Source organism: Pipistrellus kuhlii, unplaced genomic scaffold (genome assembly GCF_014108245.1).
Source record: "Pipistrellus kuhlii isolate mPipKuh1 unplaced genomic scaffold, mPipKuh1.p scaffold_m20_p_2, whole genome shotgun sequence".
Taxonomy (NCBI): Eukaryota; Metazoa; Chordata; class Mammalia; order Chiroptera; family Vespertilionidae; genus Pipistrellus; species Pipistrellus kuhlii.
The window spans coordinates 131,878,328-131,899,839 of record NW_023425515.1 but is presented as its reverse complement, the minus strand read 5'-3'; the positions used below and the strand labels follow the sequence as shown (position 1 = coordinate 131,899,839).

General features: G+C 40.7%; 2 protein-coding genes across 4 annotated transcripts in view; both read left to right on the top strand.

The window, feature by feature from the left end:
* The window catches only part of LRRC8B (leucine rich repeat containing 8 VRAC subunit B), a 77,089-nt gene that overhangs the window by 51,586 nt on the left and 3,991 nt on the right, over nt 1–21,512 (top strand). For 2 of the 3 annotated variants that reach the window (XM_036448331.2, XM_045584361.1), the window contains 2 exons: nt 2,428–2,528; nt 12,902–15,069. In XM_036448331.2, coding sequence (XP_036304224.1) covers nt 12,931–15,069 — 2,139 coding nt within the window. In that variant the 5' untranslated portion in view covers nt 2,428–2,528; nt 12,902–12,930. The remainder of the gene's footprint in view (nt 1–2,427; nt 2,529–12,901; nt 15,070–21,512) is intronic. The other variant, XM_045584362.1, reaches the window with a different exon arrangement.
* LRRC8C (leucine rich repeat containing 8 VRAC subunit C) overlaps nt 14,949–21,512 on the top strand; it is a 131,102-nt gene continuing 124,538 nt past the window's right edge. Inside the window, exon 1 of the mRNA XM_045584364.1 lies at nt 14,949–15,069. The gene's annotated coding sequence lies outside the window, so the exon portion shown is untranslated. The remainder of the gene's footprint in view (nt 15,070–21,512) is intronic.

Below are 21,512 nucleotides of genomic sequence, written 5' to 3'. Positions count from 1 at the left end.
TCCATGCATCATTACATTCAGATGTTATATGTTTATATATTTACTCTTAGATCAATGGAAAATGTTTAGTAGGGGAGAATGTTAGCTGAGAAAGTAGATTATATAATCTGTGATTGGAGACATTGCAGAAAACTGTACATTTGCATCCTTGTTTTTCAAAAGATTGTAATAGAACCCAGTTACAGTGCAGATGTGGGGTTAAACAGATATCTTCATCAGTTGGGGCTGCTGTGACAAACTACTATATGAACTGGGTGACTTACAAACATGTATTTCTCACAGTTCTGGAGGCTAGAAAGTCCAAGTTCAAAGTGCATTGTGTCTGATGAGAGCTCACGTCCTAGTTCATAGACAGCCACCTTCTCGCTCTGTCCTCAGATGGTAGAAGGCCAAGAGAGCTCACTAGGGTTCCTTTTATAGGCATATACTCCCACTCAGGAGGGCTTCCCCGCAGGACCTAACTACCTCCCAGAGGCATCACCTCCTACCACTGTCACATTGGGGGCTAGGTTTCCTACATGCATTCAGTCCATTACAGTTGAAGAAGGCAATTAAATATTCAGCTTTTCCCTTAGCATTTGAGAGAACCAAGTCTGGCATAGTAAAGGGACTGAATGAGACAGTATGGTCTAGTGGACAAGACTTGAGATTTGAGTCTGAGGACCTAGGTTCTTGTTATATCTATTTCTTTCTGGTTTTCTCAACTGGGACATGGTAACTTTTTTGGGCCTGCCTTTTTTTTTCTATTTTTATAAAATATGAAAAATAATATTTATCTCAATATTAAAATAATATGTATCTCAATGGCTTGTAAGCATGACACGAATTAATATAAATGAAAGTTATTTGAAACTAGATAATAGATTATTATTAATAATAGATTTTTATTTGCTCTTTTATTGACAAGGGACTCATCAAAGGAAATATGCATTCGAGGAGAAGTTTCTAATTCTTAAAAAGACAGAAGTTCTTTACAGATAATTTTCAGTTAGAATAAAATATGGTGAACCTGAAGTGAGTTATCATTCTCTGACAGACTAGTTACAGTAGTTTCCCACTATGATTATTTAAAAATGTTACCATAGGTGGAGATTTGCATTTCTCTGCTTCATAGAAATATTATGTTTAAAGTAGAAAATGTATTTGCAATATTTTTTAAAAGCTTTACTGTATGCCAGAAATCTCCTCATGGCTGAATAGCATTTTGGAACGATGCACTAATTTCTTTTCTGGCACATTACAGATGCAGCACAATGGGAGAATATGTAAAATGTTTCACACACCAAATGTCTTTATCATGCTTGCTGCACATAAATGCAGGTGTATATTGCATGCGTAAGCCTTTGGAAAATGTGAATGAGAAACTCATGGCTCGGTGGTGCTACACATGAATGAGTATACAGCTCGTTTGTCATACACACTAACTGTGCTCTCTGGCCTGCAAAATAATTTGATGCTGGTTAGTAATTAGTAAGGAGGCTTTACACATACACACTGGTAAATCCAAAGTAACTTTCAGATATGCCCAATTTTTTTTTATCTTTGAAAAATGATAAGGAAGCAAGATTATTGCTAAAAATATCTGCAATACAGTTTGGGGTCAGTAAATGGATTTCAGGTACTTAATAAACCATATTAAATGAGGATCATATCTTCAGGGCAAATATCAAATGCATACTAACCTTCCCAGTAATATTCAGAGGTTACATAGGCACTAAAATTTTTCACGCTCAGTTTAAAAAAATTTTTGTTTTAGAAAGCTGTCATATTTCAAATTCATTAATGCATATGTAATTTAAACTATAGCAAATTATTATTTGAAGAATATATTAAAAATGGTTTTTATTAATCCTCAAAGATTAAAAAAAAAGAATATATTTAATAAATACCATAATTTCAGAGAACTTCAGCCCTATTTCTGAGCTGTGTCTTAAAAAGTTATTTACTTGTGACTATTTTGTAATGAAATCAGTAGGCTAAGTTTTAAGAGTGTTGAGTCTTCTCATTTGGACAGATGTGTGGTTTTAAATCAGAATGCAGAAATTACAAGGTCTGACAGGACATCTGATAAATGCAAGCAAGACCAACTGTATGAGGACTGAGTGAGGGAAACAAACATTTGTAGATTGCTTGGGAAAAGCTAAGTGTTCATCAATTTACTGTAGTCTTGGGATTTTAAAATCTATGTCTAAAATTTTGTAGAAAATTTTGTCATTTAAGGAAGTTTGGGGAGTGAGTATGATCTGATCTGTGAGTGAGGTTCTGCATATATAGCTTTGCCAAGATGTGCCACAGTGTGGGAAGTGAACTGATATATGAAAATTTACTTCTAATATTATATCTTTTGATGGAGAAGTTCTGTGAATACAGTATCTCAATTTTTTAAAGTAATTGCAGCTATTTCAAGATATCTATGCTTTCTCATAGAATGAAGACACACACAGAGATGGTGTTTCTAAGAAATTTTAAAAGGTGTAGGCCTCCTGATTGAAGCTTTGTCAAATTATTGGAATCATTTTTTTATTGTTGTAAGTATAAATATTTGAAATATGTTATTTTGGTCAATGTTGGCTTGTGTTCTTTGTTGAATAAATATTCATTCTCTGTCAGATACCATTCTCATTGTTAGAGTTGTTTATCTTCCCCTGCAACTTCAGTTACATACTTGAATTAATTTAACTCAGGACCCTTGAGAAAACAAAGTCATTACACGTGAGCTAGAAGAGCCCTTAGACATGCTCTGGTTCATACTGTGCATCCATTACAAGGAATTCCTTTGCGATATCTCTAGCAGATGATCATCTTACTCATCTAGTCCAGACGTGGGGAATGTCCAGCCCACAGGCCACGTAAATCCCACAAAATCATTTAGTCACCCCTATGTTAACTATTTGAGTTAATTAACTATTTGACCAAATACAACAGGCTACTTTTTAAGATGATAATTTTATATGGCTCACGAATAATGTTATAAATATCAAAATAGCCTTCGGCAGGAAATAGGTTCTCCAACCCTGATCTAGAGATCCTGGTAGGGAGAAGGGCTGAACTGTTTCACACAATTCCCAGTTCTATGGCTATTCCATCACAAATTGAATCAAAATATGACTTTCTGAAACGGCACCCACCGAGTTCTGACTCTAGAGGATATCCACTTATTCTTTCATCAAATAGTCATGCAAAAATGTGAAGAAATTATCAGTTCCCCTACTCATTTTTGTTGTTTTATTTTTCAATTACAGTTTACATTCAATATTACTTTGGTTTCAGGTGTACAGCATAGTGGTTAGCCATGTACTTTATAAAGTGATCCCCCTGATATTTCCAGTACCTACCTGGAAACATATTTAGTTATTACAATATTATTGACCATATTTCCTGTGCTGTATTTTACATCCCCAAGACTATTTTGTAACTACCAATTTGTACTTCTTAATCCCTTTACCTTTTTTTACCCAGTTCCCCAGTCCCCTTCCTGTCTGGCAGCCATCAGTCTGTTCTCTGTATCTATAAGCCTGTTTCTGTTTTGTTTGTTTGTTTATTCTGTTTTTACATTCCAGCGTAAATGAAATCATATGGTATTTGTCTTTCTCTGACTCACTCATTTTACTTAACATAAGACTGTCTGGGCCCATCCATTTTCTCTGAAAAGATAAGATGTCATGCTTTATGATTGAGTAATATTCCATCCCTTATATATACTACTGCTTTTGTATCTACTCATCTATAGTTGGGCACTTGGGGTGATTACATATGCTAGCTTTGGTAAATAATGCTGCAGTGAACATAGTGTTGCATATATTCTTCCGAATTAGTGTTTGAGGTTTCTTTAAATATATACCCAGAAGTGGAATCACTGGGTCATAAGGCAATTCCATATTTAAGTTTTAGGGAAACCTCATACTATTTCTCATAATGGCTGCACCGATGTGCATTCCTACCAACAGTGCACAAGGGTTCCTTTTGCTCCACATCCTCACCAACACTTGTTATTTGTTGTTTTATTGATGCTAGCCATTCTGACAGGTGTGAGATGGTATCTCAATGTGGTTTTTATTTTCAATACTCTGATGATTAGAAATATTGAGTATCTTTTCATATGTTTATTAGCCATGTGTATGTCCTCTTTGGATAAGTATCTGTTCAGGTCTGCTGCCCATTTTTTAACCAGATTGTTTTTTTTTTTTTATGTTGAGTTATATGAGTTCTTTACAAATTTTGGATATTAATCCTTTATCGGGTGTAACATTGGTAAGTATCTTTTTAATTTTAAAAAATTACTTATTTTGTTATTCCTCAACTGAGGATATTTTTTCCTTTGACTTTTAGAGAGAGTTTAAAGGAGGAAGGGAGGAAAGAAAAAGAGAGAAAGGGGGAGAGAGGAGAGACAGACAGATTAGTTGCCTCCCACACGTGCTTAGGGCTAGGAATCAAACCTGCAACCGAAACCCACAACCCTTCGGTGCACTGGCCGATTCTCTAACCACTGGGAACATCAGCAATCAATATTTATTTTATATGTCCATCAATATTTACTTTATATATTTAGGTCCTTTTATGTTGGGTATATAAATGTTTATAAGGGTTATATCTCTTGTTGAATTGATCCCTTAATCATTATGTAATGTCCTAGCCCACCTTTTTTGGTTTCCATTTGCATGATATTTTTTCCCCATCTCTTTACCTTCAGGCTGTGAGTGTCTTTTGTTCTGAGGTGAGTCTCTTATAGACAACACTAGAGGCTTGGTGCACTACATTCGTGTACTTGTGAGGGGGTGTCCCTCAGCCCGGCCTGTGCCCTCCTACAGTCTGGGAGCCCTTGGAGGGATGTCCAACTGTCAGCTTAGGCCCTCTCACCATAGGCCTAAGCTGGCAGTCAGACTTAGTGCTACTGCGGAGGCAGGAGAGGCTCCTGCCACTGCCACTATGCTCCTCAGCCATGAACCTGGCTTCTCACTGAGCAGTGCTCCCCCTGTGGAGCACACTGACCACCACGGGCAACTCCTGCATTGAGCATCTGCCTCCTGGCGGTCAGTGTGTATCATAGCATCTGGTCTTGCCACTGTTAGTTTTCTCTGCAAAATAAAACCCAGACCTCCTGCTTATAAAGCTAACCTGGAAGCTGGATCACACTACTAAGCAAATAAATGTCCTCTTTTCAAATGTATTTTGCATAAAATTGTCATTATACTTTTGGCAATTATTTTTGGTGTTAATCTTCTCCCGAGGATATTTTTTTCATTGATTTTTAGAGAGACTAGAAGGGAGAGGGAGTGACACAGAGAAAGAAACATCAGTGTGAAAGCACAACATTGATTAGCTGCCTCTTGCATGCCCTGTACTGGGGGTTGAGCCCAGAACCCCAGCATGTGCCCTGGACTGAGAATTGAACTGGCAACCTCCTGGTAACCAACTGAGCACACCATCCAAGGCAGCAAAATGTTTTATTACATGGCAATGTCTCTGGGAGGGATGAGCATTAAGTTGAGAATTTACCAAATAGCTTCTTAAGAAATGACAAAGATGGAGCCATGTGACCCAGAAACTGGAAGATGATGGGTCAAGGTTTGCCTACCTTACTATCTGCTTAGGATTACCCTCACCACAGACAGGACTAATCTTAAAAAACTATTGGCAGATTTCAGAGCTTTCTCACATTCTTTTTGTTTTTGTTTTTTTATTTTTCCCCTTTCTCTCTTCCCTCTCTTCTTCCTCTATTCCAGCTGCACTTAGATGTTTCTGCAAAATGCAATGGAAGGCATGGAGTTTGGATTGGTGGGGGGCTTCAGGCCACAGAAAGATAACCATTAACTGGGTGGTTTTGGCAAGTAACCACTATTTGCCTTGATGTCCTCACCAATAAAATGGAGATCTCTATTTTCTTTTTAACTTTTTATTTATTGATTGGACGTGAGAGAGAGAGAGAGAGAGAGAGAGAGAGAGAGAGAGAGAGAGAGAGAGAGAGAGAGAGAGAGAGAGTTATTGTTCCACTTATTGAAACATTCATTGGGTGCTCCTTGTATCTGCCCTGACTGGGGATTGAACCGTCAACCTTGGCATTTTGAGATAATGCTCTAACCAACTGAGCTGTCAGAACAGGGTGAAATATTTATTTATTAATGCAGCTATAAAACTAAACAACCTGATTTAACACAGTAAATGGAATACATTAGGTGCTCAGTAAGGTCTTGTTCTCTTTTTTACCCTTTCTTTTTCTCTGTTGACTTCCCTGCTTCCCTCCCTCTTTCCAGCATCCAAAGATCTAGCAAACAAATGATCATTCCTCTAGGATTATATCATAGCACTTCACTGAAATTCAGTTTTCACTGGGACAAAGCCGTAGACAAACAATCAGCATTAACTGTTGCTTCTCCACTTTGAGAGGACTTTGAGGGACAGGAGTTCCTGATCACCTCGCTGAGAGCCATGACTGTGGGATCTGTGGATTGGGCAGCAGTTTCACGTGAGCAGTGACGGGAGCCAATCCCAATCCCAACGTGAGGTGTTCCCGTCAGATGGAATCGTCCCCTCACCTGGTCTTCCAGTCCCGGGGGACAGGAAAAAAAGGAAAGGTTTTCCGGCTGACCCAACAAAGTGTTAGAGAAAGACTGATTTCATCAATATTAGTAATGATTTTTTTTTATGAAGTAGATTATAAATTCACCATGTTTGTGAACATGCCATTTCTCAACATTGATCAAGAATAGGGAAGGTTTTGAATAAAAGAACTAAAGTGATCACAACCACAGATATCCAGAGAGCAGCCTTCTGTAAATCTTTGAACTTTTGTAGCAAAAAAACGAATAGTTTGTGCTGAATAAACGGTCTTGAGCACCTAGCATAATCCGGAAGACAGTTTGCACCTAAAGCACCATAACCTAGCCTTCATATCCTCCCTGAGACAGGAAATAGAAATATATAAATCAAAGGCAAGCTATACAGGAAAATCGGCCAGTTTTAGTTACTGATTTTCTTTTCTTTTCTTTTTTTTTTTAAGAGTGTAAGTTTCGATGTCTATATGTGTGCTTTTATTATTTTTATCAATCTACTGCAAGTTTTCAATGTAAACAAGCTCTTAGTTTAAAAGAATAACCAAACTGATTAAGCTGCCTAAAAAGGCAGCTTTTCAGGACTGTGGTCTAATTTGCAGTCTTCCAGGCCAACTTAATAGTGATAGCAAAAACATTTTTATAACTGCATCCCAAATGTAGAAAATAGCCTTTACATTTTCAAGATAAAATTATCTTACTGTTAGTTTTGGAACACACCATAACTTAGACAACTGCTGAAACCATTTACTGCTGTGACTTGGAGTATGAACCTGGGAATCATGCCCTCTATAAATTATTCATCACATCTATTAAAATCAGCTTCCTGTTGATCCTTTGTGTTTTTCATATCCAACTAAAATGCTTTCATATTTAAATATCACTGCAGCTGTATATATAACAGTTTTATTGAAGCCATGAATGCTTCAATTATGACTTTTGTTTCATTTCACTGAAGAAAAAGCCAAAGCATTTTTACAACATTGTATCAATAAAATGCAAAATCAGATACTAGTCCAAAAGCTTTGTGGATCTGAGCCCTAGTTGGTTTGGCTCAGGGGATAAAGTGTTGGCCTGCAGCCTGAAGGGTCCCAGTCAAGGGTATGTACCTTGGTTGCAAGCTTGATCCTTGGCCCTGGTTAGGGCGTGTGCGAGAGGCAACCAACATGTCTCTCTAACTCTCCTCCTCCATTCCACTCTCTAAATATCAATGGAAGAATATCCTTGGGTGAGAATTAACAATAACAAAGAGCATTACTGTTAGGATTTAAAAAAAAAAAAAAAAAAAAAAAAGCTTTGTGGATTTAAAATGTTTTGGAGAAATATGTGAAAATTTTAGGTATTTTTTAGTTGTTTTTGTTGTTGTTGTTGTTGTTGTTTTATTTATTACTAGAGGCCCCGTATACAGATTCATGCAACTGAAAGGAGATTAATTAGAAGAAATATTTTAGAGGCCAGGGAGGGACTGCGGGAGGTTGGCTCCAGGGCATGTCTGGCCTGTCTCACCCAGTCCTGATCACCGGATCCCAGCAGCAGGCTAACCTACTGGTCAGAGTATCTGCCCCTGTCATAGCAACCGGTCGAATAGTCAGACACTAGCATATTAGGCTTTTATATATATAGATAACATATGTCACTCCTGTTTGTTTTTCCTTTTTATTGAATTTATTAACAAAATTATATAGGCTTTAGTGGCACAATTCCACAACACATAATCTGTACATTGTATTGTCTGTTCACCACCCCAAGTCAAGTCTCCTTCCAATACCATTTATCCCCCTGGCATCACCACACTTTTGTCCATATCCATGAGTTTTTTTCTCCTTGTTTTTTTCTCAGTCTTTCCCACCTCCTCCCCCCCCTCCACCCCTGCCCCAACACCCGACCCTCATTCAGCTTACTCTCCTTCTCTCTCTATATTAATCTGTCTCTGTCTTTGTTAGTTCATTTTGTTCATCAGTTTCCACATATGAGTGAAATCATATGGTACCTCTCTTTCTCTGACTGGTTCTTTTTTTTTTTTTTTTTTTTTTTTATGATTTCAAGGTCCTTTTGTGTGTTTACTATCTCTTTATTGTGGTTCTCTCTGAGCTCATTCATTTTCTCCTAGCTTTCTTGAGCATCCTTACAGCCATTGTTTTGAATTCTATATGTGGTAGATCACTTGCCTCCATTTCTTTTAGTTTTTTTTTTCCTCATGTTCTTTCATTTGGGGCATGTTTCTTTGGCTCCCCATTTTGGCTGTCTCTCTGTATTTGTTTCTGTGTATTACGTAGATCTGCTGTGCCTCCCAGTCTTGGTATGGTGGCCTTTTTCAGTAGGTATTCTGTGGGGCTTGGTGACACACTCTCCCTTGTCACCTGAGCTAAGGTGCTTCAGGCATGTCTCTTGTTTGGCTTAAGTGAGCCTTCTTGTTGTATTTGAGTCCTGAGTGCTATTGGCCTGTCTTGATGGTGTTGATTCTCAGTCTAGCTGACTATAAGAATCAATCTTGACCATAGTGTACGAGTTTCTGTCTGGGGGCTAACCCCACATAGCACACAATTCACCCCAGCTGGGTATGGTGCCTGCTGACCTCTCCCTTCGGTTGTGCCACTTAATGGACTAATTTGGTCATGCTCTGATGGGGCCTAAAGCCTGTCACCTGGTGTGCTAGTTCTGGGGCTTCTTGTGAGGGACTCTAGTGCAGGTCAATGTCAGGCGCTCCTGTGACCAGCCCTGCATTACCAGTTTGGAGCTCCAAAGCAATTCAGTTTGTGGCTGCCTCTGTGGGGCCTGGATACACGGTAGGGGCCAAGCTGTGTTTTAAGCCTGGCTTCTACCAGCACCAAGCCTAGGGGCAGGTGAGTAAAAGGCTCAAGACACACCTCTGCCTCCTGGTTACCTACCAGGTTCAGTCACTGAAAATGCCTCTGGTAGTATTCGAATTGTGTCAGGTAGGTTCTTAGTGAATCACCAGGTAGGGGCAAGTAGGATTCATCGAGTTTCTAGGTTTGAGGCCATTCAACAAAAACCTCAGTGTACACCAAGGCCAACCACCACCTGCCTGGGAGCAGCAGATCTGTGTGGTGGGTGGAGTCTCAGGGAGTCGCGAGGGTGACGACAGCAGAATTCATCAGATGAACACAGACCAAGATATGGGTGTGTGGAGGGAGGGCTTTGCACAGGGTCGGTGGTGACTCTGGTCAGCGTGTGAGGGAAACATAGCCCTTGCCCTAGAGTCACACAGCTCCATCCTTCTCTGTTGTCTTCTCCACCCCTCGAATGTGCTCAGATCTTCTTGAGAGTTTCCCAAAGAAGTCTGTGCTGCTGCCAGACTGACCACAGACAGCCAGCTCAGCCGTGTAGAGCCACAGGAAGTCAGGTGGGTGAGGCTAGTGCACTCCCCAGGCTGACAGCATGGAGAACAGTGGAACCAGGAAAGACGGTGCCTGTGGATGGTGTCAGGAGGGATTTAGTACAGCTGTCCCTTTAGCTCTCTTTCCTAAGGCACACAACCCAGTGTCCCCCTGGATGACTCCAGTCCTCTCTGATCTGCCTTCCTTCTACCGGAACCCACAGTGAGTGGCCATGAATGAGATTTTTTTTTCCTCTGGCTCTTTAAGAGGGTGCCCGGGTTTCTAGCAAACTGCTGTCTCTCCCTGGTGGTCCGAATCGCCACTGATTTTCACAGCCACATCTTATTTGGGCTCGTCTTCCTGGCTCAGGTGCTCTGGGCTGGGGATCCCAATACGGGGTTGAGAACCCTTGCTCTTAAGGAAGGATCTTTGCAACTAAGAGATCCCTCCAGACTTCTATCTGCCACCTGTAGCCCTTTTCACATCTCGGCCCTTCCTACCAGTCTCTTCTGCAAATCCTTGATTATAAGGCTTATCTTCCACTGGTCTTCAGTGGGTTTTTCAGGATGATTGTTCTGTGATTTGTTGTAATTCCGATTCAGTCCTGTGAGAAGGTGAGTAATTTCCATCTACTTCACTGCCCTTATTTCAGCTGAATATCGTCAGTTACCTGTGTTTCTCTGTAGATAATGGTTTGCAGACAAGTAGCTCCTGATTTTTTTTGTTGCCCACTTAATTTTTAACCTATGACTCAGTATTGAATTCCAGGTGTGATCTCACCAGGCAGGTACAGAATGACTGTTGTCCCTTTATCTGGCCCCAGATTATAGTAATATTGTAACTGTAGTTGGCACTAATATAGCACATAGCTATATTCATCATAATAGCTATCACACTATTAGCTAAAAGTATATATTTATGCCAAATAAAAACCTTAAGTATTTTTCTCATGATCATCCATTAATATGTTCTACCATCCAGCCTTCTACCACATTTATGGCATTTTGGGGTCTACGTGCAGGACTTTCTGTTTGTCTCATATACTCCTCATGGTTTTGGTTTTTGTCTTGTCTTGACAAACAATTATGGCTGACTGCAGTTGGATGAGGCAGAATGAGAGGAACTGAGAGTTAGAATTAGACCCACTAAACAAAAGGAGGGAAGGGCTGACGAGTTGTATAATCAAGACCCACATCCTAAGAGGAAGTCGCATCCATATAATATGATGTTCAGCGAGGATGCAGGGAGAAAGTGGTGCTCCAGTCCGGCAGTTAAAATCAGTGTCATGGATGCCCTAACAAGTGGGAGAGCAAGAAGGTATGGGGCTGAGGATCAGACAATAAGGAGTACCGTATTTTTCGGACCGTAAGACACTCCGGACCATAAGACGCACCAGTTTTTAGAGAAGGGAAATGAAGAAAAAAAGATTCTGAAACAAATAGTGTCCTAAAATATTTTATGTGCATTAAAACCCAACATCACAGTCATAAACACATGTAATCAACCCTGTAAAGTAAACAGCAGCATTTAGAACCATTTTAGAGCCGGGCAAGCACACAGAGACCACACAGAGCCAGGCAAGTAAAAAAACTTTTTTTTTAAAGTATATGTGTAGGCTATATTTGGACCATAAGACGCAGGGACTTTTTCCCCCACTTCTGTGGGGAAAAAGTGCGTCTTATGGTCCGAAAAATACGGTATGTTGGAGCTGACCAGCAAAAGAGAGCACACTGATTAACAGATAACAGCATTTGTAAGGAATTCTGGGGTACAGGGCAGGATGCCGGTCTCTAGAAGGGGGACACATGCGCTCAAAAAAAGGCTTCCTTGGGGGTGCTACCAGTACTAGGATATCTAGAAAGAGAAACTCAGACCTAGGAAAGATGCTAAGACTTCAGATTCAAGAAACTACAAGAGAAGCCCATGAACATAGGTTAGAACTGAACCACCAGCAAGAGATAACCATGCCTACTATGGTTTTTCTTCTTTTTTCTTGCCAAATGCACTGTTAGGTTCAAAATGTCCTTTTATCTCTCTTGCTCTGTGCCCTCTTATAGAAGGTCTGGATTTTACTAATTAACAATTTTTAAAAGTGATTTAAAAATATTTTTAAATGACTTAATGTTTTATGTAATGCCTCCTCCTGAACTTTACATAAACCATTTATATAAGGAACATTGAGTACTTTTAAAGAAACTGAAAAATCCATCTTGTTTTTCTGATGGCAAAGATAATTTAAGAATAGATTATGCCCTTCATCGTTTATCCTATTGTATTTTGGCATGGAAATGTTAAACATGAGAGTCTCTGTAGTAGAATATTGCTCTAACTGGATTTTTATTCCCAATCCTTTTTTAAGCCATTACTATTGTTTGTCAGCTTTTAAGTCCTCTGAGTTGGACATGAATTTTAGTTACATCACAAGAGCTGGGGGGCGGGGGGGGGGGCGGGGGACTGAAGGGAGGAGAGGAACGAATGCATTAAATTACATTTTGTTTTGAACATAAAATTGGCAGATCCCTCTAGGATTTTCAAAAGGGATAATTTTATAAGACAGTGCTTGCTCAAAAGAGGTTCTTCTTAGTAACTGAAACACAACTTTTAGGCTAAAGCCAATGCTCCAGGCGTGGGGGACAGGGCATGGAACAAAGCTTACTCAAACCGTTTTTGGGAGGTTGTAAAGTGTAGCTAGGAACAAGTAGCATAAGAACAAGTTGTCCCAGTGTTGATTGAAGAAAATCCGGTTTTTAATAGCTCAGCATGGAGTCAAAATGCAGGAGGAAATGAGACTGTTGCTTCACATCCTGCCCCCGTTCGGTTATCACCAAACAGTATCTCACCTACGGCGCTTTAAAGTGGACATGATCTAATGAAACCAGGTGACTTCTGTATTCCCTGCCTTCAAGGGTTTGCCCCTGAACTGAATCCTACGCAGGATATGTGCATATGAACGTTAGCAATTAAATGCTCATTTTGGATACTTTTAGCTCAGCCCTTTTTATTTTTCTCTTCCAGTTTCTTTATTCCTCCTCCAAGGGAAAGTCATGATCACACTAACGGAGCTAAAATGTTTAGCAGACGCCCAGTCATCTTATCACATCCTAAAACCCTGGTGGGACGTCTTCTGGTATTACATCACCCTGGTCATGCTGCTGGTGGCCGTGCTGGCGGGCGCGCTGCAGCTGACGCAGAGCCGGGTTCTCTGCTGTCTTCCGTGTAAGGTGGAATTCGACAATCACTGCACCGTGCCCTGGCACCTCCTGAGAGCCAGCGCGAACGCGTCCTCCGACCTCGGGCCGCCGCTTCCGCTCCCCCTCCGAATCCAGAACGACCTCCACCGCCAGCAGTACTCCTACATCGACGCCGTCTGCTACGAGAAGCAGCTCCACTGGTTCGCCAAGTTCTTCCCCTACCTGGTGCTCTTGCACACGCTCATCTTCGCAGCCTGCAGCAACTTTTGGCTTCACTACCCCAGCACGAGCTCCAGGCTCGAGCACTTTGTGGCCATCCTGCACAAGTGCTTCGACTCCCCGTGGACCACCCGCGCCCTGTCGGAAACGGTGGCCGAGCAGTCGGTGAGGCCGCTGACGCACTCCAAGTCCAAGGTTCTGCTTTCGTCCTCAGGGTGTTCGGCCGACGTGGATACCAATAAGCAGTCACTGCCCTACCCGCAGCCCGGCATGGAGTCAGCTGGCATAGAAAGCCCGACCTCCAGCGTCCTGGACAAGAAGGAGGGCGAGCAGGCCAAAGCCATCTTTGAAAAGGTGAAAAGGTTCCGCATGCACGTGGAGCAGAAGGATATCATTTACAGAGTGTATCTGAAGCAGATAATAGTCAAAGTCATCTTGTTTGTCTTCATCATTAGCTATGTTCCATATTTTTTAACCTACATCACTCTTGAAATCGACTGTTCGGTTGACGTGCAGGCTTTCACGGGATATAAGCGTTACCAGTGTGTCTACTCCTTGGCAGAAATATTTAAGGTCCTGGCTTCCTTCTATGTCATTCTGGTTATACTTTATGGCTTCACCTCCTCCTACAGCTTGTGGTGGATGCTGAGGAGCTCCCTCAAGCAATATTCCTTTGAGGCGTTGAGAGAGAAAAGCAACTACAGCGACATACCAGATGTCAAGAATGACTTTGCCTTCATCCTCCATCTGGCTGACCAGTACGATCCTCTTTATTCCAAACGCTTCTCCATATTCCTGTCGGAAGTCAGCGAGAACAAACTGAAGCAGATCAACCTCAATAACGAGTGGACGGTGGAGAAACTGAAAAGTAAGCTGGTGAAGAACGCCCAGGACAAGGTAGAACTGCATCTCTTCATGCTGAACGGTCTTCCAGACAATGTGTTTGAGCTGACTGAAATCGAAGTGCTCAGCCTGGAGCTGATTCCTGAGGTCAAGCTGCCCTCCACCGTGTCCCAGCTGGTCAACCTCAAGGAGCTCCATGTGTACCATTCGTCTCTGGTGGTAGACCATCCCGCCCTGGCCTTCCTAGAGGAGAATTTAAAAGTTCTCCGCCTGAAGTTTACTGAAATGGGGAAAATTCCACGCTGGGTATTTCACCTGAAGAATCTCAAGGAACTTTATCTGTCGGGCTGTGTCCTCCCTGAGCAGCTGAGCACCATGCAATTGGAGGGCTTTCAGGACTTAAAAAACCTGAGGACCCTCTACTTGAAGAGCAACCTGCCCCGGATCCCACAAGTCATCACAGACCTCCTGCCTTTCCTGCAGAAACTGTCCCTCAATAACGAGGGAAGCAAACTGGTTGTGCTGAACAACCTGAAAAAAATGGTCAATCTGAAAAGCCTAGAGCTGCTCAGCTGTGACCTTGAACGCATTCCACACTCCATTTTCAGCCTGAACAATCTGCATGAGTTAGACCTAAAAGAAAACAACCTTAAAACTGTGGAGGAGATCATCAGCTTTCAGCATCTCCAGAACCTTTCTTGCTTAAAATTGTGGCACAATAACATTGCTTATATTCCTGCCCAAATTGGGGCATTATCTAATCTAGAACAGCTGTCTTTGGACCATAATAATATTGAGAATCTACCCCTGCAGCTTTTTCTATGCACTAAACTACATTATTTGGATCTAAGCTATAACCACCTGACCTTCATTCCAGAAGAAATCCAATATTTGAGTAATTTGCAGTACTTTGCTGTGACCAACAACAATGTAAGTAAATTTCTTCTCTTTATTTAGTCATTTGAGTGTCTGCTGTTGCAGTGTGTAATGCAGATAGAGAAAATGGACATTAAATCACACTAAGCATCCTCTGAGAACAGCCTGACCAGCACTTACTAGACATGTGGCCATGGACAAATTACCAAAACACTGAGCAGCAGTTTTTACGCTAACTTGCAGGTGTCAGGGAGATTTTTATGAAAAACTGTATAAGCACTCAGCACAGTTCCTTATATGTAGTAGTTGCTCAACATGTTTTCCTTATTCTCTTTTCCTATATTTTACATAAACACCACAGTTGAGTATGTTAAACTAATTAGGTATAACAGAACTTACTTTTCGTTTTGGAAAGGTCTTAACTACTTAGAAAAGTTTCATAAAGCTTTTCGGCGCTCTGTCATAGGAGCAGAAGTTTTTGGTAAATATGCTGTGAGCATGAGTTATTCATAAATCTTTTTTTGTGATGCGGTAAGGCAGATTTGAAATCTATGTGCATGTCTAGAAAGGCAGAGCGAAATGAAAGGCCTGGTTCCATAATGCAACACTAGGGCTTCTTGGAAGCTTTTTCCAGCACCCATGCTTTACAAATGAACCATAATTTGCAACAGTAAAGCCAAGTTAAGGAAAACTTAACATCTCTGAAACAAGAAAAAACAAAATAAATGACTAGTTTCCTAGGTTAAAATGTGAAGGAGGAGGAAAAAGAAAAAAAAAATCTATTCTAGCCAAACGCGGCAAGAAAGTGATGGTCATGTCCAAAAGAGGGAGGTGGGGAAACCTGGAACTCAGGTCTGCCAGGAGAGGAAAGAGGTCTTCCTCTAGTGGGAAATGGGAGCTGTTTTCTTGTATCCCACTCACAAATGCGTTATCTCTTAGACCTTTTATCATTCATAGCTCATGCTAAATATAGCCGTGATCATGGTGTTGGCTAATAAACATATTAATCACCTGGTATTATATTTAAAAGCCATGGATTGCCAGAGGAATACCAGAAAGTCAGGGAGTGAGGGCAAAATTCATGGCACAAAATTCATTCACAGTTTAATGAGGGCTCTGATTTTTAGAGCTCTTAAGACTTTACACGTATGTAAAAGGCTAGAGCCCATTCTTAGATAAGAAATCTTCAGGTCTTAAAGGATAAGGAGATTTTAAAACTCTAGGCTTCACTTAGATTAATAGTGCTTCACTTCAGGATTGCCTGAAGGGTTTGTGCCCCACTCCGGGTTCCCATTTCAGTAGGTCTGGTGTAGGATCCAAGCATTGGCCGTTTTAAAATGTCCCAGGTGAAGCTGATACTGTTAATTTTATGACCATACTTTGAAGTCTGTGGCTCTAGAGATTTATCATTAGTGTTGTTAAATTATGCAGTTAACTAGTATTAATATTAATAGAACAAGCAAAAGACTTCTCATCTTTCCCGAAAAAGCTGTCCAAAGATTGAATGAACAATTAAGAAGGGAGAGGTGATTTTCTTATTAATAAAACTGTCTAGATATAGATTATCAGTCTCTTGGTAGGAAGGTTGTTAAAGGGAATTAGAGATTCAGATTTCATGTGGAATTTAATTTTAAGGTTCCTTCTAATCTTGATATCCTCATGATTCTATGAAGTAGACCAAAATATATATAAAAATTAGAAAATAGCTTTAGCCAATTTGGCTCAGTGGATAGAGCATTGGCCTGCAGACCAAAGAGTCCGGGGTTCGATTCCAATTAAGGGCACATGCCTGGGTTGCTGGGTTGATCCCCAGTGGGGGGCATGCAAGAGGCAGCCAATCAATGATTCTCTCTCATCATTGATGTTCCTATCTTTCTCTTTCCTCCCTTCCTCTCTAAAATCAATAAAAAATATGTATTTTTTAAAAATAAAATAATGTATCAAATTCAATGCTTAAGTATTTACATATGCATATACTCAGAAATGTGAGTTGATTCATGTATTTGGAATAAAAGTTGGTAAAGATTCCTGAGAGAAGTTTTAAAGATTCTTCTAAGGACTTAAAAAATGTATCACATTCATAAATGAGGCAATAAATACTAACTCTGGTGTTAAGACCTCTTTTTTGAAAGAACATTGGGTAGCTAATATTATCACTGAAAAAGAATTAAACTTGGAAAACAAGCACCAAGTTAGTTAGCTAGCAAAAAGCACCACAGCCAACATCATAGTACAAAAGCAAAATGGTAGAGATACTGTGCCACCGACCAACCCTGGGCACAGGGCTGCCCCTGAAAACTCGATTCTGCTGCCACTGCAGCCCTTGCCCTTCCACCAAGTAGGTTCTTAGTGAGTTCTGCTTCTTGGTGACACTACCCCAATTCAAAGTCCAAGTCTGAGCATTGACTGATAGAGTTATGAATGCTCGTACTTGAGCACCAAGATAAGATAGGGAATTCTCTAGATAAGCAAAGCTATCGGGCAGTTCCCCAAATGATAGACATTCAACCGGAGGGCACTCCAGAGTTTCTTCCACAGGATAGTAATGGGGGTTATCACAAAGTATTCATAATTTCTTTTTATCATGTTTTTGCAGCAGGATACTTCAGAGCTTTTAAAATATGAGTATGCATTATGCTTCTCTAAGAGGGAGGTATAGTGTGCAATGTTTGTCAAACTTACTTGAGCAAGACACTTTTTTCATAGTAACGCTGAGTTTCATGGAACATATCCTGAGAACGCTGGAGGCGGGAAATCTAAAGAAGTTAGAGATCACACACAAAGGACTGCAACAGACATGCCCAGATGTAATAAGAAGTGAGGACATTTAACGAAGTGGGCAGAATGGAGAGTGCCTTGAGGTCTGCAAGCCAAGTTCATATTTGATTCATTGGAAAGTAGCTGTGGTGAGACTTGAGCTTGGAAGTTCTAGTTAGCTTGTACTGGTAGTTTCAAAGATGACTCTGATTATAGTGCATAGAAGATTGGACCCTGGCCAGAAAGCTCAGATGGTTAGAGTGTTGTCACAATATACAAAGGTTGTAAATTTGACCCCAGGTCAGAGAACATAAAAGATTGTGAATTTGATCCCATTTATGAATTCATAAATAAGTGAAACAAATCAGTGTTTCTCTCTCTCTCTCTCTCTCTCTCTCTCTCTCTCTCTCTTCCTCTCTCTCTCTCTCTCTCTCTCTCTCTCTCTCTCTCTCTAATCAATAAATAAAACTTTTTAAAAACCGAGGAGTTGGGAAAGGACAGTCAAAAAACAAGACCCCATGAAAAAGTTTAATCAGTTATGATTTACAATTAGGAATACAGATCTAAACGAAGAGACATAGACTCATATCTGAAAGATATGGGAGCCAAATCTACCCACAGCCTGAGCTAAGAATGGTTCAATTTTTTAAACAGTTGGGAGTAAAACTCAAAAGAATAATGATATTTATCACACATAAAAATTATATGAAATTCAAATTTCAGTAGTTCATTAATAAATTTCATTGTTCTCATTTGTGGGCCTATATTACAAAAAAACTTATGTTCAATTGTTATTACTATATTTTGACTTTCATCACTTAAATCTATATGAATTTTTTTCTCTCTGGTTATATAAGCACCCACAAAACCTAAGATATTTGCTATCCAGCCCCTGCTCTAGTCCACTGCCCTCCTTTTCCTGATACTAAACCTTAGGCTTCTAGTAATTTGAACTGAGGTCTGAAGCTACCTGAAGATGGAACCCAAGCGATTCAACCCCTATTCTAGAGCTCTTTCTAGTGCATCTTAGATACATCAGTCAAACTGGCGTTACTACGAAGAGGGTGTGTGTGGAAGACAGGAGAGGAAGAGCAGCAGCCATCTCTGTCCCTGTGCTAAAGTGTCATCGGATGCTCATCCATAAGCAACGTGATGGACAAGCACAAGGAAGGGAGCCAGGGGGGATTAATAGCTTCACTCAAATCTTGTAAACATAGGTCTTCTGCATTTAAAGCATTTCTTGTATTAACTTAAAGACATCTAGCCAAAAGGTGAACAATGTGGAAATCTCTCCTTATTTCACACAGTAATGCGATAGGATGCAGAAGGTCACTTATGGGGCAGGGCTTATTGTTTTTACCATCACTGCTTAGAAACGAAATCTTCAGCTTTGTTTCTTGAAATGATTAGAATTCTGAAGTAAGGCCCGGCCTCTGGGAAACAGTGGAGTATTTCATTATCTACGTCAGCCATAGATATAGAATCACCCTCCTTCGGATGTCCTGGGGATATCAGTACAATTTTGTTGAAAATATTTGGTTGCTAGAGAATTCTAGGATATAGAGTGATATTGTAGTCATTGGTTTTGTTGTTCATTTTGTAGTTTATTATATGTGTATATTATAGTTTAGTCTATAAAACCTTCCTGTTTATGAACTTTATTACCACTCTTTTTGAAAAGAAATCACTGGTCCACCAAGGTAATTCTTTTCTTTCTAGTTCACATATTATATAGTCTAAGAAAGAATATGCTGAATGAATTCAGTATAAGTAAATGCTATACAAAATTTTTATAAATAAAATTCGATGGCCCAGTCAAAAAAATGTTTGGTGTTCTTGTAAGCTTCGTGCAGACTATTATTTAAAGATATAAGTAGATTTTTCAGGATGAGATTGCAGAGTTAAAAGGAGGTCTTGGGTCTCTAACATAGCTGCCCAGCCTCCTTTAGCAAAATCGAATCCCAGTAGATGAGTTAGGGCTTGTGCCTTCACGGGTGCTGATGCTGAGAAAAGGCCTGAGATGGACACTGGCTCTGGGGAAGTGGTTCCATAACCACTGCTCTGACTCACTGTCACGGCAGCAGCACAGACATGTTGACAGCCGGGCCTCAGAGGCTCACTTCCTTTGCCTTGTGAAATCCCTCTGCTGGAAGTCGCTAAAATCACAGCGTCTGAGATTTGGAAGAAGATTGGTGAAAACCTGATAGTGCTGACAGCCCAACAGGAGAGTGGGGGGCCATGGCTTCAGGGTATCCACCCACTAGGCAGTCAGTTCCAATGAGCAAGGTTCTTAATGGCATCTGAAAGCAGACCAAAGAAGTGAGATGTGGGTCCCCAGATGCACATCTGGTTAGAGCTCTCTTCTTCATACCATCCATTACAGGCTAATTATTTATGTAATTGTTTAATATCTTTCTCTCCCATTAGACTACTCTTTCTCAAATGGGGACAACTTTGTCCCCCAAGAGACATTTGCCTGGAGACATGGTTGGTTGTCACATCTGGGGAGGGGAGTGGCACCAGCATCTAGCAGGTGGAAGCCAGGGATGCTGCTAAACATCTTATACTGTTTAGGGCACCCACCACACAAAGTATTATCCTATCCAAATGTCAACAGTGCAAGGTTAAGAAACCCTGCGTTAGACTAAGATTCTTAAAGACACATCTGTCATACTCAGCACTTTATCCCCAACACCTAAGCACAAAAGGAGGCTTTCAGCACCCATTTACAACCTACGTATTGCTTAGGCACCGGCAGGCGCTATCCGGAGCATATTGCACAGGACTTAATGTTTCCTCTACCCATGTCTCACTGACTCCACTTCCAGCTGCCAGTGTCTCTGAAGGGGTGACATTTCTTCTGTCTCGTCTCTCTGTCATATCTCTGTGTTGAAATCTACATATGCACGGTGATGCATTTGCATTCTTGAGAAGAGGTGGAAATAAAAGGGTAGATTTTTTTTCATCGCTTGCACCTAGTATTTTGATGGACAGTGATGAGCTACAGTGAGAGCTGGTTTTAGTGACGGTGGCCGTTAGGTTTATTATCAGCACTCTTCATTACTGAGTGTACATGTGGGGGATGGAGGGCAGGTGCCAGCATAATGAGCATTTATGAATATAGTATGGTAATTCTTTAGTTTGTATAGAACATGTTTATCTTTTGCGGCTGTCCTCCTCCAGACTGCTCCTATCCTCCTTCTTTCTAACACAGCCACTTCCGGGACCAAGAGCCATGTTTCATGGTAGCAAATATGCCCTGACCCCACCTTGTATCAATACGTGGAGTGTTGTAGATTAGTGAGGTGTGTGCAGCCCAGCTCTGCTTGGCCCAAACTCACCCTCAGTGGCAGAGTGAGAGTGAAGGCACTGGGCATGCTCCACTCTCCTGTGGACCTCTTTCCCCATCAAACCCTGCCTCATATACACCTGGTGGCTCTCGTAGAAATTCACACGCAGCCTATCCACCAGGTAGGGGAGCGGTTCCTTTGAGTGGCTCCATGAGTTCACTTAATTGCAGGCTATTTATCATATTTTAAATTATTTCTCTGTGCTACATTATTTAATCGAACCATCCAGAAAACAGGAAGAGGGGTAAAGAATATACTCGTGCATATGTATCAATAGAGGGCAATGAAATATGTTATCATACGTATCTTCTTGTCTCTGCTTCTGTCGCTTTTTTTTTTTTTTTTAACAGAATAATGTTTTCAGTCTGTACTGTGAAACCCTAAGGAAAT